Source organism: Bubalus bubalis, chromosome 1, assembly GCF_019923935.1.
Source record: "Bubalus bubalis isolate 160015118507 breed Murrah chromosome 1, NDDB_SH_1, whole genome shotgun sequence".
Taxonomy (NCBI): domain Eukaryota; kingdom Metazoa; phylum Chordata; class Mammalia; order Artiodactyla; family Bovidae; genus Bubalus; species Bubalus bubalis.
In genome coordinates, this window is record NC_059157.1 from 101,823,994 (window position 1) to 101,848,741 (window position 24,748).

At 38.7% G+C, this 24,748-nt stretch overlaps 1 protein-coding gene and 1 long non-coding RNA gene across 6 annotated transcripts in view; one reads left to right on the top strand and one right to left on the bottom strand.

Moving 5' to 3' along the window:
• Window positions 1–8,119, top strand: part of CD96 (CD96 molecule) — a 100,201-nt gene extending 92,082 nt beyond the window's left edge. Inside the window, exons 11-14 of one of the 3 annotated variants that reach the window (XM_006073963.4) lie at window positions 1,672–1,737; window positions 2,521–2,604; window positions 5,761–5,884; window positions 7,798–8,119. In XM_006073963.4, coding sequence (XP_006074025.3) covers window positions 1,672–1,737; window positions 2,521–2,604; window positions 5,761–5,884; window positions 7,798–7,906 — 383 coding nt within the window. In that variant the 3' untranslated portion in view covers window positions 7,907–8,119. Of the gene's footprint in view, window positions 1–1,671; window positions 1,738–2,520; window positions 2,605–5,760; window positions 5,885–7,176; window positions 7,217–7,797 lie in introns of those variants that run through there. The other 2 variants (XM_006073964.4, XM_045165459.1) reach the window with 2 other exon arrangements.
• On the bottom strand, window positions 5,042–24,040 carry LOC123333296. Of its 3 annotated transcripts, none has more exons than XR_006550591.2 (4): window positions 23,834–24,040; window positions 10,374–11,530; window positions 8,702–8,770; window positions 5,042–5,482 (listed from the first exon to the last, which is right to left on the bottom strand). It is a non-coding gene; the product is annotated as an uncharacterized LOC123333296 (long non-coding RNA). The 3 variants fall into 3 exon arrangements; XR_006550589.2 differs by lacking the exon at window positions 23,834–24,040 and having other exon boundaries at window positions 10,374–10,500; window positions 11,290–11,617; XR_006550590.2 differs by lacking the exon at window positions 23,834–24,040 and having other exon boundaries at window positions 10,374–11,617.
• Between the last annotated feature and the right edge of the window lie 708 nt (window positions 24,041–24,748).

Below are 24,748 nucleotides of genomic sequence, written 5' to 3' on the forward strand. Positions count from 1 at the left end.
GACCTCAACAAATTCAAAATAGCTATATACAAAATCAGCCTAACCTCGGGAAAATCCCAAGTGGAGTAGCTATGACAGACTGTCCTGGGAGCAGACCCCAGAAAGCACTGACTTACAGCTCTACTGAAAGGCCTGGTAACATGCCTTTGTCTGCACCAGCAACTGCCATTGGCAACTAGTGAGAAATTAAGAAAGGGTCAGGCCAAGGGGGGTTTTAATGTTTGTTTTATTTTGTTTTGGCTTTGTCTACTTGTTTTGGTCTTGATATGTAAGAAAGCATTCAACTGAGAAAATCACATATGCCAATGTTTTAAATAAATGAGTATAATATCTTTTTACCGATTATAACCATATACTACTGTAGCTATTTTACTTTACATTACATTATAGGCATGTTATCAAATACAGACATGTAGAGACTGCCAAGAAGTGGAACTCTTCTACCAATGATGGAGAACTAAACAAAATGAATTGATAGGTCTATTTCAGAAGCCATATGTGCTTCTGGAATAGCTACCATCCATTTAAAGGGGAAGGTTTGCCTCTGAGTGGATCAAAAGGATTCACCCAGCAGCCAGCAAGGCCTGTAACCCACTGCTGCTGCTAAGTCACTTCAATCATGTCTGACTCTGTGCAACCCCATAGATGGCAGCCCACCAGGCTCCCCATCCCTGGGATTCTCCAGGCAAGAACACTGGAGTGGGTTGCCATTTCCTTCTCCAATGCAGGAAAGTGAAAAGTGAAAGTGAAGTTGCTCAGTCGTGTCCGACCCTCAGCGACCCCATGGACTGCAGCCTTCCAGGCTCCTCCGTCCATGGGATTTTCCAGGCAAGAGTACCGGAGTGGGGTGCCATTGCCTTCTCTGCTGTAACCCAGGGGTCTCATAATTCACTATAGATATGTCATCTTACCCACAAGTACAAATTACTCTGTTCACTCTTGCAAGTTTCACCAAGGTTTTCAAAGTCCTGTTGGCATCTTCTCTTGACTGAGGCCGCTATAACACACGTAGGCTTTCCTTCTCTCTCATTCTTTTAGTTTATCTATGGGACAGACATAGCACACTTTCTGTGGCTGGAGAAACTGCTCCTAGTGTTTTCCCTCCCTTTCTTTTTCCTGCTTTAAATGGCTATAATCATAAAACTTCCCTATGGTTCAGATGAACCTATTTGCAAGTCAGGGATAGATACCAGACATAGGGAATGGATGTGTGAACATGGGGATGGGGGGTGGGGTGAACTGGGATATTGAGATTAGCGTATGTTCACTGCCATGTGTAAATCAGATAGCTAGTGGGAACCTGCTATGCAGAGCAGAGATCTCAGCTTGGTGCTCTGTGGTGACCTAGATAGTTGGGATGAGGAATGGAGTGGGAGGGAGATCCAAGAGGGAGGAAATATATGTATACATATAGCTGATTCACTTCGTAGTACAGCAGAAAATAATACAACACTGTAGAGCAACTATATTCCAATTTTAAAACAAAAAACAAAACCTTCCTTATTAGACACATCTTCAGCTCTCATTTTATTTTAGGACATTCTGAGGTGTGCTGCAGAGTACTTTGCTGATATTACTTGAAATGTTCATTAATATCTCTTTTTCATAATAATTAGACTCAATTGAAGGTCAAGAAGAGACAATAAATGTTCCAATATCTTCTTCCTTTAGCAGCTCCATGGATGCCCAGTGAAACAAACAGTTCGCCCTCCTCGGGTGCAGGTTCAACACTTCCTGGTGAGCACTTAGAGGAGGGTCTTGAGGGTCAGGGAAGGTATTAGTCTGCTTTATTTGGGAAGAGTTGGAAAAGAACTGATACAAAGCCAATCCCAGGTATTTAAAAGTGCGTCTTGATGGAAATGACAGTGAAGATGAAAATGACAATGAATGAAGGCAAAATTCTTCTCAGTCACTCAGAAAAGTTAGTCAGAGATAAAGTCATAGATTTGCCTCGAGATAAAGTCATAGATTTGCCTCTATTTTATTTCAAGATGCATTTTGGGACCAAATAAATCCATTAAAATGCATTTTAAGCTTTAATTTTCCATTGTAAAATGGAATGATTTGTCGACACAGATTTGTCTACTCAAATGTTGCACAGGAATTTTTAATAACCTTATCAAACACATTAGAATGGGGAGACCTCTAATAACCTGGGGCACTAGAGATAAACCTCTTCTCTTCATGACCCCAGCTTCAGACCTTTTCCCATAATCATTTTCTCCTGGAGATTGTTTAGCAGATATTATTTTACTGTATGTGCCGTATTGTTTCTCTTTTTTTTTTCTTTAAATCCATAGGAAGCTTCACTCCTTTGGTAACTATTAGATCCTAGGATACTAACCTTGCATAAATTGGTCCTTAATAAACTTTACATATAATATTAGTATTTTAGGAGCATTTGAGCCATTCAGATGAGCTCTTTCTAATAGCAAGTGAAGTCCAATCATCATTTTACAACTTTTGACCAGATGGAAATGGTCCTTAGGATTACTTCAGATATTCCCTCTGTATCCCTAGGTGACATCTTCACTAGCACAACCATAGCATCTTCAGAAGTTCCCACACCTGCAAATGTATCTACTAAAAATAATCACATCACTGGTGAGTCATTTACCATTTTTAAAAATTTTATGTTTTATTTGCTCTACAAATATTTATTGCATGCCTATCATTTGTCAGGCACTGTGACAGCTGTTGAGTATTGAAAACACTGGCTTCCTGAAGAATATAATCTATTATAGAGGATACATAGTAAATAAATAATCATTCAATTAAATTTATTTGTGACAAATCCTATGATATAGTGCAAGATGTTGTCAGAGTCTAACAGAAAGATTTGATTGCAATTGGGGAACTAGAAAGGATTCTCTGGGGATACATTTAAAATAAAATCTGGAATGAGTAGGAATTAGCCAGGTGAAAAGTACTGAGAGATATTTCAGCTTTATGAAAGTATAGTCTGATGATTGGAACAAAGAGTATTCCTATAATTCAACTAATAAAAGTTTGTCAATGCTAAATATAATCCTTGTTTTTTATCATAAGAGGTCAAGGTTTTCAATAAAGTTACAACCCTCCCAATGCAGATCTTGATTGTAAATTCAAGGCATAATCAACTCTTTATATTCACTTAACTGGTGAACTCTACCTGGGGATTCAATTTATTTCATATTGAAGTTCATATAGCCCTCAGTCACTGGTGCATCATCCATCCTCCACACAGCATGGCAGCAGAGCTGCAAACTGACATCCTACCAACATCTTTAACTATTGGTGCCCTAAAGAACTAGCTACAACTTCCCTGGTGGCTCAGTGGAAGAATCCACCTGCCAATGCAGGAGACACAGGTTCCATTACTAGTCCAATATCCCACAGGCCACAGAGCAACACAGCCTGTGAACCACAATTAGCTGAGCCTGTGCTCTAGAGCTGGGGAGTCGCAACTACTGATTCCCCATAGTGGAATCACGCACGTGCTGCCAGTACTGCAGCCGGCAAGCCCTAGAGTCTGTGCTCCGCAGCAAGAGGAGCCACTACAATGAGAAGCCTGCACACCGCAACGAGGAGGAGCCCACGCTCTTTGCAACTAGAGGAAAAAGCCTGTGCAGCAACCAAGACCCAGCGCAGCCAAAATAAATAAATAAAATTATTTAAAAAGGAAAAGAACTACATACTTGAGGAATTGGGGCAAATTGGAGCTCTGCTTTTCCACCAGGACATTGCTGAAGCCAATGGCCTCATTTTCTATATTTGGTTGGGAGAAAATTAGTAAGCATTGATAGAAGATCTATCTAAAACCTGTTGTTCTTTCATTTCTCAGAAACTTCGGAGGTAAAATGTTATAGTCCACCATATTGCCAGTGTAGAGTAAGTCAGTCTTGACTTCACTGAAACAGAACTGTGTGTAGTCCTAAATTGATTTCCTGTGTAATTGTTTCTTTTGTGATCGTGATACTCTAGTACTTTGAACTACTGTGAACTCTAGCCCTTGTGCATCAGGGAGCCCCAGGGTTACTTAGTATAGGACTGTGTGAGCTTCCAGAGTACTGTCAGCATCTGCCTGACAAAACTAAAGTAACACGAGCACCAGGAAGACCTCCAATCCCTGGATATGTGTTGTAAGAGGAAAAATCTTCAGCACTGGTGATCAGTGTTATGACAGAATCGTATGGCTGCCGTCCAAACTATGTAAAATATAAAAAAGATGTGGTAACAAACATTTTAAATCCAGATTTTTTGGCTTGTGTGTGTTTTATTTTTTTGAGACTTCACTTAATGAAAAGCAGTGTAATAAATCTGAAGCAATCAAATAAATTTAAAAAGTCTACACATGGTTTATAATCTATTTAAAATAATGAAAATATTCTTTTATTAATAATAAAAATAAAGCAAAAATCCACTTTTGCCCAAATGATTTCTGTAATCTGAAGAGCTAAAGATCTATCTATAATCTATATCTATATCTATAATGTATAAGGAATTTCATTGTAGTGTTATTAGAAATAAGAAAAGCCTGGAAGCAATTTAACCATCCAACATTAAGGCCAATTAAATAACCTACAGTAGATCCACACACTGGGGAACCATCCAGTCATTTAATCAAATGAGGTAAACTTCTATGCACTTCTGTGAAAAACATTCCAAGATTTTTTTAAGAGAAAGAAGCCAAGACCAGAGCAGTATGTACAGTATGCCCCCATTTGTAATATGAAAGGATATATATTCATGGTAGCTATATTTGCTTATATTTGCATTAAAAATTTCTGATAGGAATTAACTATTAAATAGTTTACATAATTGACTATTAAAAGTTATAACCTCTAGTGTGGGTAGCTGGCATTTGAAGAAGTAAGGGTACTTCCTTTTCATTGTAGTTTATATTTCTGTACTGTTTGAATTTTTAACATGAGCATAAAACACTTTTTAAAAGGAAAAAATTAAGTAACTCTACAATTATAAACATTCCCTTTTATTTTCTGCCAGGCAGAACCAGACAATCTTATTTCCTAAGAGAGTTCATTTACTTAATTTTTCCTTCATGTTACAGAAAAAGTAAGACAGTCCAGAATATTGTATTTATATTGCCTCTGGCCTTCTCAGCTTCGTACTTTCAGACCTTTAGAATGTTATAATGCCTTTTACTTTTTCTTCCTCCTCCTAACACACTAATATTTCATAAAGCATTTTAATGACTCCTTAAAGAAAAAGAATTTAAAGATAGACCAGTATTTCACACATAAAACTTTTACTTTACTGGAGTGAATTTGGAAAACAAATTTACAGATTAGCAGTTTTATGTGTTCATTCTTTTTTAAATTTTTTATTTTATATCAGAGTATAGCCAATTAACAATGTGATAGTTTCAGGTGGACTAAAAAGGGATTCAGCCATACCACACAGGTGTCCACTCTCCCCCAAACTCCTTTCCTCTTATAAATCACATTTCATTGGCCACCCTGTGCCAGGAATTGTCCAGGGCCTTGAGAAAGTGAAAGAAAAGAAAAGATTAGGTCTGGAACATTCTTACAAGAAAGGCATTCATGTAAAAAAAAAAAAAAAAAAGAAATGCAATTGTATAAGTGCAAAAACGATATGAGAACAAGTTATAGAAATGATCCCAGAGCACGATTGTGATCAATGAACACCCCATGGCCCTTGGAAATGCATGTTGCAGGTAAGCAAACTAATTCAATTCATCCTGCTTCCCAGTTGCCAAACTTTGGCATTAAAGTTCATCTCTCTTTATGCCCTTTTCAGGTACTATGATCAGTAAGCCCAAAGATGGAATGTCCTGGCCGGTGATTGTGGCAGCTTTGCTCCTCTCCTGTTTCGTATTGTTTGGTCTTGGAGTGAGAAAATGGTGTCAGTACCAAAAAGAAATGTGAGTACAATATGGAGACATGTAGGAGCAGTTACTTTTTTCAGCAGAAAATATTCACTCAACACTTTAAATATCATTCCTAGATAGTAGTGTTTCTCTCCTATGTAACTGAGGAAATAAGGCTTAGAGAAGCTCAGAGAGGCTGCCCAGCTTCCCCAGTACCACACAGTTGGAATTAGATGCACAACTTCAGACTTGGTGCCCCTCTACCTGTTCAGGCTGGAGCACTCACTGGATGGAACATCAGTGGGCATGAAATGAGAATGGAGGCTCACATCACCTCAAAACTGAAACTGATTTTTCTTTTTAATCTTTATTATTCTTTTCATTTTCATGCATCTCTGAACTGCCTGGGCCCAGGTGAGCCTAGATACTGAAGTGTGAAATTGAGTAAGAAAGGTAATTTTAAGAAATTTCCAGCTGCTTTTCAGCAAAATGGGCTTTTACTGCCCTTATCCTTTCTCCCCATGGGGAAAAGAAAGCAGTCTTTTTGTCTTATTGAAATGGTTTCCAGAACTCTCCTCCCTCCACTGAGAAGTCTGAAATGGCGTGGAAGGTTAAGGCTCACTTTTCTGACTTGGCTGTTTTGGATCTGTCTGGTTCAGGCCATGCTTAGAGGAGATCTTCAGAATACACAAAGTTGACCCTCCACATATCTTACTACTGCTGTCTCAGATAATATTGACTGTGTGGCCTGCCTTCTGCTTGGTGTATCCTTGAAGACTCTATAGCCACGTGCAGGGGATGTTTCGTGGTGAATAAAACACCAAACCACAAGTCAGAAATTCTGGACTTTTGTCCAGGTACTACACTTTGGCCACCATGTGACCTTAAGAAATTCCTAATTCCCCAGAAAAAAACAGAATTGCAAATTTCTTAGAATGCTATCCACCTTTTGATATATATTGTCACCACTAAAGCACCAGAAAACCAGGTAATAGGTGTTGGGGATTTTTATATTAAAATGACAAAACAGGAATCTGAAAATCTGAATTGATTTTTTTGTTGTTGTTCTATATTCAAATGTCTGTGTTATATAGAGATGAAAAACAACCCCCCTCTGTTTTTCTCAGGATCTCTCCTTCTCTCTCCCTCTAAGGAAAAATTAAGGTACTGTTGATTGATAGACAAGGGGTAGAGGTTTTTGAGTCTGCCCACAAATATGCCTCTATTTCCTGATAGCAAGAGAGCTGGAGCATTTGTACAGCTAAATCCCACACCCACCTTATGCTTATGTACTTCAGACAAAGAGATGAATTGTGCAAACATAGACCAGTACTTTCTTTATACAGAGATGACTCTAAGAGTGTTCACTGATACAAACAGAAAGGATGCGGGTGCCATCCATCAACTCAGGGACTCAGGCAAGTTCCCTTCCGACCCCCAACCTTCCCCCTGGTTCACACACAATGAGTGTGTGGTGAGGGCTGAGGGTAAGGTTAGCAAAGGGACTCAGAAAAACTGCCATCTTTGGTCCCAGAATCTGAAAATTTTTTCTCTGGAGGAATGCTTTAACCCACATAAGAGAAACACTTCCTCTATTAGGAGGCAGTTGCCATGGAGAGTGTAAGCTCTGTTTAAAAGGCTTGACTTGCTGGTCTGCTCCTCTTAAGCAAGTTGCTTAAAACCTCTGAGCCTCAGTTTTATCTGTGGAATGGTGGCAATAATATTCAATTCCTAAATGCAAATTATATAACTCTATGATAAAAATGGTTTAAAATTATAAAATATCACAAAAATATTAATTAATGATACTAACAGGACTAGCAAGCAGGTTATGCCAGGGAAAAAAAAACAGAGAGCCAGGGAAGCATGCCTCTTTCACTTTCTCTTTTCCCTTCTAAAAATATATTATGCATACATACATCACCCCTGACCTTCTTAGCCTTGAATGAGCAATGTTTTGTTCCTAGCATGCAAAGACCTCCGCCTTTCAAGCCACCTCCACCTCCCATCAAGTACACCTGCATTCAGGAGTCCATTGGAAGTGATCTGCCTTGTCATGAGCTGGAGACACTCTAGTCCTCTGAGGCTTTGACACACAACAAAATTCTGCTAGAATCTTGTCGAAAAAGTAGATGTTGTGCTTTATTAATATAATCACCCTCTAGCCAAGCCTCTTCTGCAGCTGAAATGGATATCAGAAGTGTATGACCTGTTTTCCCAAAAGCTCACCCTCTTTCATCTGCATATGCCAGAAATTTAAACAAGACTGAGAGGCGATGTGAAGCGTTCCCCCAGTGCAGTCTACAAAGATTTTCTTGCCTATGTAAGAAGTGTATATTAGGCTGCTGCATTAAAAAAAAAGAAAAAGAAAAAAAATGCTTGCAGTGTTTTATTTTTCACTTTTAATTCCCTGAGGTGATGACAAGGGTTTTAAACTTATGTCCATACCAGATCTGCTCTTTGGGGCATCTGCCAACATTCTAAACTATTAGCCAAAATTATGTTCATCTCTGAGGGAGGGCTTCCCAGGTGACTCAGAGATAAAGAATCCACCTGCCAATGCAGGAGACACAGGAGACATGGGTTCAGTCCTTGGGTCAGGAAGTACCCTGGAGAAGAGAATGGTAACCTACTCCAGTATTCTTGCCTGGAAAATCCAGATAATACACAGAGGAGCCTGGCAGGTCACATGGGATCACAAAGAGTCAGACATGACTGAGCAACTAAGTACCTGGGGTGTATTGCATTTCCCAGGAAAATTATATGATGAAAATGTGAAAGTTTCAATGAGAGTTCCATATAATGGGAAAATACAATTAGTCTTTGTACTGAAATCCAGTTGTTTATTTTCACTGGAGGAAAACAGAATACCTTGCATAAGCACCCCAGTTCCAATCTTCCTTCACTCTTCCTCCCATCATGCTCAGCCCAGGCTCTTGCCTATAGGATGGGGAAAAAGCATAAGGATAACAAGCCAACAACCAGATATCTAGTAGCTAAGACAGTCGGGGTATAAAATTTAAGGAGCGATTCACACTCGGAGTCATAGACTTGCACTATCTTGTGAGTGAGTACCAGTCTCAGGCCTGGTATAACCAAGAAGATAACTGCAGAAATGACTAGAATATGCCTTCTAAGATTAGGTCATAAAATACTTTGTAGCTTCTGCCTTGGTCACTTGCTCTGGAAGAAGCCAGCTGCCATGCTCTGAAGACACTCAAGCAGCCCTACCAAGAGGTCCACCTGTCAAGGAATGTAGACCTCCTGCAGCAAGTAGCAGGCAGCCAGACTTGATTGAGCGAGGTCGTTAAGCCCATCCTCCAGCCCCCACTCAAGTCTTTAGGTAACTGCAACCTCACTTGATGTTTTGGCGGGGACTTCATGAGAGTCAGAGCTACCCAATTAAACCCCATCTGAATTTCTGACCTGCAGACACTGTAAGATAATAAATACTTATCGTTTAATAAGTTTGGGTTCCCAGGTAGCTCAATGGTAAAGAATCTGCCTGCCAAGCAGGAGACCCAGGTTCAATCCCTAGGTTGGGAAGATCCCCTGCAGGAGGAAATGGCAACTCACTCCAGTATTCTTGCCTGGGAAATCCCATAGACAGAGTAGCCTAGTGGGCTACAGTCTATGGGGTTGCAAAAGAGTCAGATACAACTTATCAACTAAACTACAACATAATGTATTACAGAATAATAGATAACTAATACAGTCCAATAAATGGAGAAATAAACTAATGTTTGCCTGCCTTAATTACCCTCAATTTCTCATTAGTTCTCAAGAAAGACTAACTTCATATATACATATATGACTATTGCTTCATGAGTAGTTATTTTTAATACAACTTAATCACCATTGATTTGTATAAAAGTCATTACGGTTTTATTTTTACTATTCAATTAGGAGACATGAATACAAGTAGTAGAAGTATTGGGGTAAAAAGTGGCAGAGTTGGAGGATGTTTATATCGTTTTGGTAAAGGGATAGACAGTTGTACAGTACAACATAAGTCATGTAATTTTCAGTCTATCATATAACAATTGTCTTATGCTGTTTTTGTCTTAGCCATCTCTTTGAAATATTCTCTTCTGGTTTTATTATAAATAAGTTCTGGTCAACATTTGTAAATTCATCTCCAACTTGAATAGAGTGAACAGTTGCTTATTCATGGAGGGATACTCATTCTGTGATTTAGAGGAATTTTTCTGCAAAACAGAAGGACTCTAGATGCTTTTCAGGCCGTGTTATGATCTTGACCTCCCTCATTTGACTAAAGTGACACTTTCAGCTGCACCTTAAAATTTTTAAGTTCAGAGAGCCTGTCTCAAACCAGCAGCTCCTCTCTCTACAAGTGGATTTAGTTCTGTCTCACTGGAGAAGTAGCAACTTTGCACTCTAATCCCTAAGATTTCTGAATGCCTTCATTATTGACTTAATTTTCACTAAGAAGAAGCCATACATAAGCCTTTTAATCACTCATTCCCAAAGCATGGTGTGTTAGATAACATTGTTGTTCAGAAATATTCATTTCTTTACTCACCTGCATCATGAGCACATCTTGACCTTGGGCTTGGCCATATGACTTGCTTTGGACAATGGAATATCATGGACCTGACTTACCCAAGACTTGAAAGTTGCTTGTGTGGTTGGACTCACTCTCTTGTTCTCTGCCATAATCATAAAAAGAACATTTTCAGGATAGGCTGTTAGCTCCAAGAAGAAACACTCAAACCAGGCCCAGTTGAGACAAACCAATCTCCAATCTAACTCAAATGTGCATTATTAAAGAGTGTGATGGTTACACATCATTATTATAGCAAAAGTTAATCTATACACATAAGTCCAGAGGTAGACATATTTTAGGTCTTTCTCAGGCACTAGAGTAAGAGATAAAGTCAAACTTAATTCAAACAAAATAATCATTTTCCTTGATTCAGCATAAATTTTGTTTTAGCTAATGAACATATGGTTGGCTTGACCAAGTTAACTTTGCAGTGTAGATCTTTAAAATCATAAAATATATGATCATGTTGGGCATTAGAGGTCATACTATAAATAAAGAGTTACAGAGTATGTGAAATCGACTTCCCAAGGTCACATAATTAAAAGTGGTAGAGTCAAAATGATGAGCCAGCTCTCTGAATTCCAGTCCAGAATGTGATCAGTCTCCATTATATCATGATATTTAATTTCTTTGGTATCTCCTTTTACTATAGACAAGAGCTATTTTCTGTGCACTTAAGTAAATATTGATTTTTTTCTAATGCCCAGGTAGTATATTCTGAAAATTGTTGATAGGAAAAAAAGAAAGTAGATATAATTGGGTCCTGGGGTAAGATGGCCAGGAAAGTGTGCAAAAAAAAAAAAAAAAAAAGAAAGAAAGAAATGACTAGGAAATGAAAAGAGAAAAGAAATAATCAAGATCAGAAGCTGGAAAGAAGTTTAAAGAAACTAACCAAGGCTGGAGATCAAGGAAAGGACCTTGTTTCAGAGGCTCTGAGCAGGGGGAGAGGTTCTTGAAGGCAGCCCTCTCGGCACTCTGATTTCGGAGAATGATTTGGGCTTGAACTTTAAGGTTGAATCAGCAGAAACCCAGAAACTTTGTTCTTTGAGAGTTGGCAGACATAGCCTGAGTTTTTGAAGATAGCAACCATGGCTGTGCCCACCAGATGAAGCTTGAGTGTCCAGCAGAGACATCTGAAATGGTGAGTAGAAGTTATCACGATGGGAGAAAAAGACATTAACTCGCAGAAATGAGCTGAGGTTCCAGCCAAAACCACACAGTAAAATGATGGGAGCAGAACTCTTTATTTTTCAACTTTTTTTTCCTGGATTCTCTGATTGCTAACAAGGCTAAATGCTACAGCCAGGAAGATGCAACTAGACAGCAAAAGAACATGACTTTAGGTCAGGACCAGGGAACACTTTTGAAATTACTCTTAACCCCTGTCTAGTGCTTCTCTGATGGCTCTAGGCATTGGCTGGGTGCAAATTAACAAAGGAATGAGAACAATAGAATCTAAGTTTTTCTCCTCAATCAGCATCTTTATACTCTCCTGAGATCCAACCAGTCCATTCTGAAGGAGATCAGCCCCGAGATTTCTTTGGAAGGACTGATGCTAAAGCTGAAACTCCAATATTTTGGCCACCTCATGCGAAGAGTTGACTCATTGGAAAAGACTCTGATGCTGGGAGGGATTGGGGGCAGGAGGAGAAGGGGACGACAGAGGATGAGATGGCTGGATGGCATCACTGACTCAATGGACATGAGTCTGGGTGAACTCCAGGAGTTGGTGATGGACAGGGAGGCCTGGCGTGCTGTGATTCATGGGGTCACAAAGAGTCGGACACGACTGAGCGACTGATCTGATCTGATCTGATCTGATAGGTTCACTGATTGTAACAAATATACTGCTCTGATGTAGGATGTTAATAGTGGGGGAAGACTGTGATAGTGAGGGGCAGGGGTAAGATGAGAAGTCTGTATTTTTCACTCAAATTTTGCTGTGAACTTAAAAGCTCTCTAAAAAATAAAATCTATTTTTTAAAAAAAAGGTAAGTTCTTTGTTCTGTACTTTCTCTCTTGAAGACATAAATACATGTTAATACTGAATAGGAAGAGAAATGAGAATTTGAGAGTTTTATCTATGGTAGAACCATTTTTGTACCACTAGTTTGGGATCAGCATAATTCCACTCTTGTAAGTCATTGGGTTGAATTGGGTTTTTCTTATACATAAAGCTGTTGTACTGATTCGAAAGAACATATTTTGATGCCTAACAGATCTGAACATCACATAACTATAAACAGGACATTATTTCTGTGGCCAGTTAATGGAAAAGTGTGACAAGTACCACTCCTGAGTAACTCCTTTGGATGGCCAGTTTAGGGTCTAGAGATTTCACACTCAAGTAACTGATATAAAAAATTCCTTAAGAACCACTCCAGTGGTTCAGTGAGTGTAGAGTTTAATGGGAGAAACAGATTCTAAACAAATAAATACAGTATAGTGTGATAAGTCTGAAAATAAAAGTATATTCAAAGAAGAGAAAAGAATAAAGAAGAGGGTATTATTTCAGGGACAGAGTGTGAAAAGTATTTTTTAAAGGCTTCAGAGAGGAGACTATTGATAGAGGCACTTCAGTAGAGACCTTGACATCTGAGACATAGTGATGGGACTTAAAATCTTACCTAAGGATTATACCAGGAATGCAAGGAGGGCTCACTAATAGAAAATCTCTTAATTTACCATATAAATAAGGCTTAGGAGGAAAGATGTAGGATTAACTTCCACAGATACTTTAAAAGTCTTTGGCAAAATTCAACAACTATTTCTAATAAAAACTCTTGAGAAAATGAGATACTTTCCTAACTCCGTATATACATAATATATCTGTGCATATCTATATTTATCCATTTATATGTAACTATATCTATATTTATATAATACATATATAGACTATTATAATGTATATAATGTATAATGTATTGTATAATGTTACTATATAGTTAAATATAGTAATAATACAGTAATAGTATATATTACTATATAGTTAAATATATACACACATATACTATAGTATATGTACTTGTATATATACTAATATATATAGTTATAGTATAAATTACTATATAGTTAAATATATATATATACACTATAGTATATAGTCTATATAGTATATAGTGTATATAGTGTATATAGTTACATATACTATATAGTTATATATACTATACACTATAGTGTATATATATATACACTATAGTAAATATATATATATACACTATAGTATATATATATTTAACTATATAGTAATTTATACTATAACTATATATATTAGTATATATACTTGTATATACAAGTATATATACTATATACTATATATATATACACACACATGTCCTATATCACTGTTATATACATACTACTGTAACTATATCTGTGTATGAATATATATATATATATTTCCAGATGCAAAGAGAAGAAAATCAATAAATTTGACTACTTAAAGAAAAACAATTTTCAGAGAATAAAGAGGAGTGAAAAGGCAAATGATAAACTGGGTGAAGATATCCACAACATAAATCACAAATAAAGAATGATAAATAATTTGCAAAATGATAAAGAACTTACAAATAGTGAGGATAATAAAGCTGAAAAATTCTGTGGGGAAAAAATGGGTCAAACATATGACACCAATGATTCACAAAAAAAGATATGTAAATAACACTTAAACACTTGAAAAAAATATCAAATTCATTCATATTAAAATAAAGGCAAATTAAAACTTCATTGAGACGTTATTTCTTCCCATTCACTTGTCAAGAATTGGAGAAGTTTGACAACATGCTCTATTGTCAAGGCAGTGGGGAAACAGGCACTCTCCTGTGTTGCTGAAGGGAATGCAAAATGGAACAACCACTGTGGACAGGAACTGAAATATCAAAGCAAACTACATATTAATTTATCTTAGACTTGGCAGTTTCTCTTTAAGAATTTATCCTGAAGCTCAACTTCCAACAATATCAAACTATATATACACAAGATTATTCTTGACAGCATTATTTGTCATTGCCAAGTACTAAAAAACTATCTGAATGTCCAAACAGAAGATTGAAAGGATAAACGATAGTAAATTTTTAAACAAATGGAAACTGTACAGCTGTAAAATCAAGAAAGGCAATCTCTGTTGACTAATACGAAGTGATTTCCAGGAGACATCATTAAGGGAAAAAAAGCAAAGAGTATATAATATGCTACCTTTGTGTAAGAAAGAAGGAAAAATAAGGGGGGAACGTGTCTGTATAACTATTTATGTATACAATTTGTATATTAATATTATGATATCCACCTGGCCCTATTGGTGGTGGTAATTTTGATTGTGCATGTGTTGTAAGTAGTTATGCATGCCTGTCTTTCCCACATTTGTCTTCTGAATGAACCAAGAAGCAAAGGTATTCTAGTAGCACATCTGACACTCAGATCTTGTTCACTATAATTTCATGCTGAAAGGAATCAGAACTTTCAGAGAAATGTTTGCTTAAGGGCAAAATAGATGTAATGTATGACTGGTATGTCTTATATCAGAAAATAACACATTCCAAAAAAATGTTGGAGGGTATGTTAGAAGGATGCAGGAGTCAGCTTGAAGTCTCCTACTCCTACAGACATAGGACAATTTGAATGCCAATATAATTAAGTATACTAATGAATTAGAAGCCACTGAAAAAAGTAAGAATTCATAAATCCTTATAGCAGATACATAGGAAGAGAGAGATCTAGAGAGACAGGAGGAAGGGAGGGAGGGAGGAAGGAAGGGGAAAGAGAGAGCTTTTGCCTACAGTAGAATGCTGAGAACTGATTGGTAAATATAGAGTGCTGGAGTTGGAAAGTCATTATTTTGTAATCATTATAGTAAAGATCAAATCAGGCTAGATTCATTGACAAATACTAAATAAGGAGGATATTTTCGTGATAATCAAGGTATTTGCATGGCCTCAAAATGGTCTCCCTGAAGTATGCTTATTAGTTACAAGAGAGGAAAAAGAAACAGCAATTATGTAGTGGAGAAATTAAACAATTTGACCAGTGATCAAAATTAACTTCAGTGAGGGACAGATGAACATCTGCTCCTTCAGATTTGATACCCTTGGGGGGACATACTATTCCCTTTGCAGCATTAAGGCAGAGAATGAATAAGCTGAATCCAGTCACAAAGCAATATCAGATAGACACAAAATGAGAAATGTCTAAAGGCCAAAAAAGGGGCTTTAAAAATATCCCAGAATAAAGGTTAAAAGACATGGCAATTCATTGCCACCAGGTGGCGCCAGTGGTAAAGAACCCGCCTGCCAATGCAGGAACAGGAGACCCAGGATAAAGATCCCCTGGAGAAGGGAATGGAAACCCACTCCAGTATTCTTGCCTGGAGAATCCCATGGACAGAGGAGCCTGGTGGGCTATAGTCCATAGGGTTGCAAAGAGTTGGACACGACTAGCGACTGAGCATGCACACACAACTTTAGCCTGGATCCTTTTCTGGAGGGGTTAAAACTACAAAGGAAATCTGGAAAATCAGAGCTGACATTTGCTAGATCAGCTGACAAAATTGGAATATGGGCAGAAGACTAAATAAAAGTATCAATAATTCTACTCTGGTTATGTAAGAGAATATTCCTATTCTCAGGAAATACACACTGAAGTATTTAGGGTAAACTGCCATAAAGTATATATAACTTACTCCCAAGGGGGTACGTGCATATGTATGCATATATCCATAGATACATGCATGCATATGTGCATATACATGCAGAGATAGAGAAAAGCAGATGATAAAAATGTTAACAATAGATGAATCGAGGTAAAGGGGATATGTGGTGATTTTTTTTTTTTACTCTATTTTTGCAAACATTTTTGAAGTTTGATTACATTTTCAAATATAAAGTTTTAAGAAAAAAGTGCTTAAGTAAGACCCTAATAAATGATCAGACATGACTGAAGTGACTTAGCACACATAAATAATGCTTAATTTGACTCAAAACCAGCCTATTTTTTCAAACATGGCAACCCTTAGACAGTATGATGAGATGCGAAGATCTGTTTATTCGAGGGAGTTTTCTTTCTCTATTCCTAAGTGTTGCTTAATCTCAAAGTTCAGGCAAATATCAATGAGGATTCATCCTGCAAATTCAGTGTTTTTGTTGTATTTCTGGGCTTGCTTATTCTGCCTTAGGTACTGGCTGGGACCCACCAGAACGTCAATCAATTTTTCTTTCTTAAGGAAATGAATAGAATTCTTTGATTTCTCTAGAACTCCAGGGTAAACTTTTCCTCTCACCATTAAACCACTTTATATCAAAGTATACTAAGCTGTCTCTCCCAAATTCACCTTGAAGAATTCAACTGAAGAGAGAAACTTTGGTTCCTACTAAACCCTTGAGCAATGTTATCTGTTGACACCTCAGCAGAAATCGTGGGAACAGTTCAAAGTCAAAGCAGTCCCTGTGGCAATATGCCGCACACAAGGCAGTGAGGGATGATGCAGGCTCCCGTTCAGCCTTCCTACTGGAGGCTCCCCAAGCAGAAGACCCAGCAGTCACTTCCCCTTCTTCTACTACAGAACTTTATTCACATCTCCAAATTTTCAGTAAATAGCTGGACCATTGTATGTTTAGTCAATAAATACTTAAAGATACTCTATCTCACCGAGACCAAACTTTCTAGTCTGTTGTGCTGCTTTGGTGGCATGTTCAAATCGAAACTCGCAGTCAAGGAAATGCAGGCCGTGAACTCCTCTGTTAGACTGGAATGTCCTCAGGAGTGTGAGGTTACTTGGCACAGCTCAGCAACCCCAGAGCGAGGGCAAGGTCTGGGACAAGTTAGTGCTCAATTACATATGGTATGAGTAAGTGACAGGAGGTGGCAAATGAGCGAGGAGGAGAAAGAAAAATGTCAGCTGAACAGAGAACTAAGCTAAAACAAGTGACAGTCTCTCACTCAATCTGGTGGGCAGAAATTTATGGGATTTTTTTACTCCATGTCTCACACCATCCACTTGAAAAATACATTCTTCAAAACGTTCTTATTGTCAGATTAGAGGAGACCAGAGCCTCAATCTGGGTAGTTTGGCTGATGCTTTAGATTGAACAGGTTTCTGGGTCAGTTTTAAAGTTTCTCTTTGGTGTAATCAGTCAGATTATCCACAGGTGCAGAGAAAAAGCCAGATCCAGGGAACCAGTGAAAACTAAAATAAGTATACAGACACCAAAATAAGTATACAGGGGAGGGAAGGGGCGTGGATGAGGAGACGTTTGTCAAAGGGCACAAACTTCCAGTTTTAAGAGGTGTAAGTTCTACAGAATCTAAGGAACAGCAGGGTGACTATGCAGTGCGAGCTAAGTCATTTCAGTCATGTCTGACTCTGCAATCCCATGGACAGTAGCCCACCAGGCTCCTTTGTCCATGGGATTCTCCAGGCAAGGATACTGGAGATGGTTGCCATGCCCTCCTCCAGGGGATCTTCCCAACCCAAAGATCTAACCCTCATGTCTTCCATCTCCTGCATTGGCAGGGGGATTCTTTATCACTAGCGCTACCTGGGAAGTCCAGTTTATGTAGTACCATATAGCAATTTCATGTTTGAAAGTTGCTAAAAGAAACTGATGTTAAAATTTCTCACCATAACAACAACAACAAAATGTAATTATGTGAGGCAAGGGATGTATTAACTAACCTTATTGTAGTGAACATTTTCCAACATACATATGTATCAAGTCTGTACATCTTAAACTTACACAATATTATATGTCAATTATCTCAGTAAAACTGGAAGAAGAAAAAGAAGAAGAAAAAAAGAGAACCAATTAGCCAGGTGAGGATCCATGGTCTGAACAGATCTCAGCAGATCAAAGAATAGTCCTGGGAATTCTGCAAGTGAAGATTTTTCCTGATCAAGAGCAAAGAGTTAAGTCTTAGGTAGGAATTTTTGGTCCTCTCTTACTTTAAGAAGATAGTCCTGTTTCTAATGGCCAGAGAAATTCGGCCTATGTCATTGATTCTCCAACTGCTGTTGCTCCATGTTGCCCACAGTTTGGGTGGATGGATACTATTTCCAGTTTTGTCTGAAATCCACGCACAGTCTTCTACCTTGCTGAACTGGATCAGAGCATGAGGGAACCAAGAGCTTTGCTATGTCTAATAAGACTCTCCATGCCTTTCCCTCAGACCTGAGACTCCCGTGTTAGGGGTCATGAATGCCCATTGATACGGATGTGTGCCGGAGGGATTCAAAGTCACTGGAGAAACTAGATCATCAGTTTTATTCAAGTGTAATAGATGTACAACAAAATCAGTTTTTTATTCAAATATAGTTGATTTACAATATTGTCTTAGTTTTGGGTATATAACAAAGTTATTCAGTTATATACATATATATAGTCTTTTTCATATTCTTTTCCATTATGGTTTATTACAGAATTTGAATATATTTCCCTGTGCTATACAATGGGACCTTGTTGTTTATCCCTTCTATCTGTAATAGTTTACATCCGCTAATCCTAAACTCCCAATCCATCCCTCCACCACCCCCATTCCCCTTGGCAACTGCAAGTCTGTTCTTTATGTCTGTGAGTCTGTTTCTGTCTTATAAATAAGTTCATCTGTTTCATATTTTAGATTCCAATATATAAGTGATATCATGTGGTATTTGTCTTTCTGACTTAGTATGATCATCTCTGGGTCCATTCATGCTGCTGAAAATGGCATTATTTCATTCCTTAATATCAGATCAGATCAGTCGCTCAGTCATGTCTGACTCTTTGCGACCCCATGAATCGCAGCACACCAGGCCTCCCTGTCCATCACCAACTCCCGGAGTTCACTCAGACTCATGTCCATCGAGTCAGTGATGCTGAGTAATATTCTATTGTATATATATACACACACACACCATATCTTATTTATCTATTCATCTGTTAGTGACATTTAGGTTGCTTCATGTCTTGGTTATTGAAAATTGTTCAGCAGTGAACACCAGGAAGCATGTGTATTTTCAAATTATGGTTTTCTTTGAATATATGCCCAGGAGTGGGATTGCTGGATCATATGGCAGCTCCATTTTCAGTTTTTTGACACATCTCCATGCTGTTTTCCATAGTGGCTACACAAATTTATACTCCCACTGACAGTATAGGAGGGCTCCCTTTCCTCCACATCCTCTCTAGCATTTGTTATTTGTAGATTTTTTAATGATGGCCAATCTGAGCAGTGTATGGTGGTTCCTCATTGTGATTTTATTTTGCATTTCCCTAGTAATTAGCAATGTTGAGCATCTTTACATGTGTTTATTGGCCATCTGTATGTCTTCCTTGGACAAATATCTACCTAAGTCTTCTGCCCTTCTTTTTTCATTGAGTTTTGGGCTTTTGTTGTTGTTGTTATTGAGTTGTTTTAGCTGTTCATATATGCAAAATTTGAATGAATTTGTAAGAAAAAAAACATTCAAGTTGAAAGAAATGCCAGGATGAATGATTGCCACAGGGGCTCTGGCAGTATGAATATACCCTTCTCTAGGGTCAGGGCACCTCAGGTGGAAGAGTTGAGGAGTTCTGCCCTCGGACCACACACACACACACCAGTCCCACCAGGATGGAGGTGCTGGAAACACCAGAGATGACTCCTATCCTGGCCATTCATACCCCCCATGCTGAGAACTTCACTAAGTATTTTCTAGGACTGGCTTCCTGAGGTCAGAGCATTTCATCCTAGGTGCTGAATATGGGGAAGGAGTAAAGAAAATTTTGAGTTTTGGTCTTGAGCAGAGGCTAGAGTGTATAATATAAAGGCTTTATTATAAAACCACTCCCCAAATCACAACTCAAGTTTATGCTGGTAGCAGCATGATTTTAGAACTTTGGTTTCTTATTTCTAGAAAAGATATTCCAGTAGTCTCAGGTCCAGCAAAAGAAGTAAAAGATTTGAGTAAAACAGTGTAATAAAGAGGGGAGGGATGAATGGCTTCAGTGTGTAAAGATACAGCTTTATATTCAGAGAAGGGAAAAAGCAGAATATGGTTGGAAGGAGCATAAAGCTCATGTAGTTCAATCTTCCATCGAAGCTTTCACCACCTCCCTGTCTTGTTAACAAACTTGGCTTGGATGCTTCCAGTCTTAGGGGCTCATTTCCTCCCTACTTCATTATTATGCCTAACTCTGACTTCTAGAACATTCTTATTTATACTTGGCTGAAACAGAAAGGGATTTCCCAGGTGGTGCCAGTGGTAAATAATCCCCCTGCCAATGCAGGAGACATAAGAACCTTGGATTCAATCCCTGGGTCGGGAAGATCCCCTGGAGGAGGGCACACGGCAACCCACTCCAGTAGTCTTGCCTGGAAAATCCCATGGACAGAGGAGCCTGGTGGGCTACAATCGAAGGGTCACAAAGAGTCGGACACGACTGAAGTGACTCAGCACGCACACACGAAACAGAAAAACGTGCTAGGTAAATTTTACTTTCTCTATTTTTGCTACTAAAAGGAAGCAGCAGCTGTGGGCACAGTTTAAGAAGGGTGCATCAAGATGTAGCTGAGGTGGAAGGTTAGCTGCAGAGATTTCTGCAGATCAGAATTCTCTGAAACCAAATCTTCAAAAAGCCAAGAAACATACTAAGAGTTTTGACTATAACCTAATATTGAGAGAGTGGATAAGGGGAAAATACTAACGATTCGTTATTTTATTTACTTTGTTTTTAAAAAAGGTTTATTTGTGTTGGTTGAAGTTTTTTTTTTTGTAAACTTATAATTTTAATAATAAGATTGGGAGGGAATGATAATATCTGCTGTCAATTAACATGTTGTTTACCACTCAGGTGATGTGGCAACATGGTATTTCCAAATGATGTCAGCAAATCAAAATGTGGAATCAGGTCATTATTTGCCAAATGAATAACAAATGTACAGAGGTCATACTAATTGTGATGGAAGGTCAAGTGATGATGAAGATGCCTACCAGCATACACACACATGCTAACAACTGATGCCACTTGCATAATTCCAAGAACCTTGGGGTGGGGTAAGTAGAGATAGTGGATGGTTTTCCTGCCAGTTAAACTGAAATATTTTTCACTAATCACTTAAACTTATATACAACATGGGTAAGAACTGCCATTCTACCTATATTAACTTTTTTTTTTAAGAAATTGATTGATATGCCAAAGTGTTGATCTAAAGCATTTGAGACATAAAAATCCCCTGGGGAGCTTTTTTTAAAGACAGAAAAAAAGATGCCACCCCCAGGGGATCTGATTCAGTAGGGTTGGAGTGTGAACCAGGAGTCTGCATTTAGTAAGTTCCCAGCTGTTCTATTGGTGCTGGTGATGTGGAGACATTTTTTTTTTAGGGTAACTGAAAGGGAACTTACTATATGCATGAAGTGTGCCTTTACTACCAGAAGGTGGCTCCATAACATATTAAATCAGGCACTTTATAGCTAACTAGCTAACAAAAGAGCATTGACTTGGCTAAGCAAAAACAAGCTAACTGTAAAGATAAAGATGTGGAGCTTCCCTCAATTACATTTTTTTTTTTTTAGTGAAAGGGGTGGGTGGGAAGGGAGAATGGAAGAGGCTGCAGGAATATGGTGTGCTAGAAGGAATAAATGGACATTGAACTAATTTTACAATCATCATTTGCTATTTAGCTTCTCTCAAAAGTATTATAGCAAACATGTATTGTTAAAGGAAATCTTTAAATATATCAGAAACACTTGATGTCTAGTAAATAAAAAAAGGCAGAGATGCAGACTTCCCTGGTGGTATAGTGGCAAAGAATCTGCCAGCCAACGCAGGAGACACGGGTTCGAATCCTGATCCTGGAAGATCCCACATGTCACGAAGCAACTAAACCCGTGTTGTGTGCCACAACTGTGGAGCCCACATGTCATAGAGCCTGCGCTCCACAGCAAGAGAAGCCATGGCAATGAGAAGCTCATGCACCGCACTAGAGAATAACCCTCACTCCCCACAGCCAGAGAACTAGAGAGAGCTCACGCAGCAGGAAAGACTCAGCACAGCCTAAATAAATAAATAAGTAAAATTATCTTAAAAAAAAAAAAAAAGACAGAGAGGCTCAGAGGCTCTTCCTGAGCACCAAGCTTTCACATCTGGAGGGAAAATCTCAGGGCTGGTACTGCTACATACACTCACTCTTGTCTTGTTACAGAACCCTGGTTGTGGACCACAAATACCAGGTAGGCACAAGGTGGAGCCACATATGGACAATTCCTGTTTGAGCTGCTGCTGCTCCTTACTCAGGTTCTTAAAGACACTCACCTAGGTCAGGGTCACAACCACAAGGTCTCTGGCTCTAGCCCGAATCAACAAAATGACTGACCCCCAGGCCCGGACTCATGCCTCCTGTCAGGAATGCCTGAGGTGTATCATACATGTCCACAAGGCAAGTGTGCTTGGTGACCACTCTTTCCACGGAGGCTCCTGAATGTCCCGAGCTGCTACAATGATGTCACTCTTCCTGAAGGTAATTGTTGCTGTTGTCATCATGTCCCCAGCACTGCCCATATTGGGGACATTTCTTCACTCTATTCTGATCCTTATCACATTGTTTTAGGAGACTGTACTGGGGAAATGGGGCTGAGAATGACTAGAGATAAACTGCTGGTATAAGGCGCAAAGCAAAGCAGGCTTACACTCCATTTCCTCTTTCATTTATCTGGCTCATCATTTCAATTCCTCACCCTCACCACATCCTCCAGCCAGGAAAAAAAGTCATGAATGAGGCATCACTGTGGAACTCAAAGCATCGTACAAACTCCCACCTCCACACCATGTCCCTGGAACAAACACATGCCTGGTTGTAATGCTCTTTGGGCTGTTCCTTTCCCATTAAGGACACAGCCTGGGAGAGAAGGTAACACAGGGTCTTGGAAGTAGGGGCCAGAGACAGCCTCAGCCTCAGCATCATTAAGTTGACATGTTTCCTCTGAAGCTCTTAGGGTGCCTTCAGTCAAGCAAAACCCAGGCCATCTTGCCCTGCCAACCAGACATATCCAAAGGACAAGCCGTTTGCTCTGGGACCATCAGTGTTCACTTTTGAAATGATTCCAAAGAAAATGAACCGTCTTTAACATTTCCAAAATAATGTAGCCTCCAAGACAGGACAAAGCCTGCAGTCACCTCTTCAGGAATTCAGTAGGGTCCTTAATCAAGTAATGGAGAAAAACAATTCCAGAAAAGAAAATAAAAGTTGAAGATGTATTCGCAGAAACAGGTTTGATTAATTGATGAACATTTTGATGAGAATTTCAAGTGATGAAAATAATCCCAGAGGAAGTCAGGCTGTCTATTGTGGCCCTTGAGTTATAGGTCCTTGGAGATAAGAAGTGAGAACCAAGAAGCAAGCACCATAGTTTCAAAGGTGCTCTGTGCGCCAGAGTTTCTGCATGCTTTTTCACTTTTTTCCTGCTTAGATAACTGATTTCAATAACTTACCCAAATGACTGTATTTCTCTAACAATTCTTCATTATGCTGGCGTTATCTTCTATATACAGTATGGATCATTTTTCTCCCCTTCTCAAAAACTTGCAATGGCCCCTTTTATCTGTAAAAAAGGAAGTCCGAACTCTTTAACGTACTGTGGTCTTAAACATCCTTTACCAGGTTTGCAATAATAATAGGTAACATATGATGAGAAACCGTTGGCACATGATCAGGAGACTGGGGTCACAGTTCTGCCACTAGCTATGAGCTCTAGGGCAGAGCTATGTAGCCTCTAAGCTTCAGTGTCCTTTGTCAAATGGAGCTAGGAAGAGTATTTAACTCATTGAGCTCTTGTGATGGTCCAATGAGAGTAAATGAGTTCTATTTTCCATGTATCCCTCGCGTGTTATCTGTTTCTCACATCTCACATTCATTGTCATAGCTTTGCTTATGTTTTCTCAGCTATACAATCTGTTTCATGCACCAAAGCCCTCCACCCATTTTCCACTTGCAGAAACTCTTTCTCTGAATTCCAGACCTGGCTTGAAATGCCACCTCCTCTTTAATGCAAATCTTGGCCCTTCCCCCATCAAAATGTAGTTGTCCTCCACATGCCCCTCTATTATTATTACGCCTCATTCAGCCTCACATTACATTTTGAAATTCACATATTTGATTCTCTTTTCTCCTGGATTATATTATTATCTGATGTTCATCATATGCCAGCTTTTAACTTTTCCTCCATTCCTAGCACCTATCAAAATTATTTGCACAGGATCAACACTCCCTTGGTTGTAATTGTCAATTAAAATGGACTTGCTTTAAAATTCAATCCTCCTATTAATTTAGTCTGCTCTCTGCTTAATTTCAGAGAAGGCAATGGCATCCCACTCCAGTACTCTTGCCTGGAAAATCCCATGGACGGA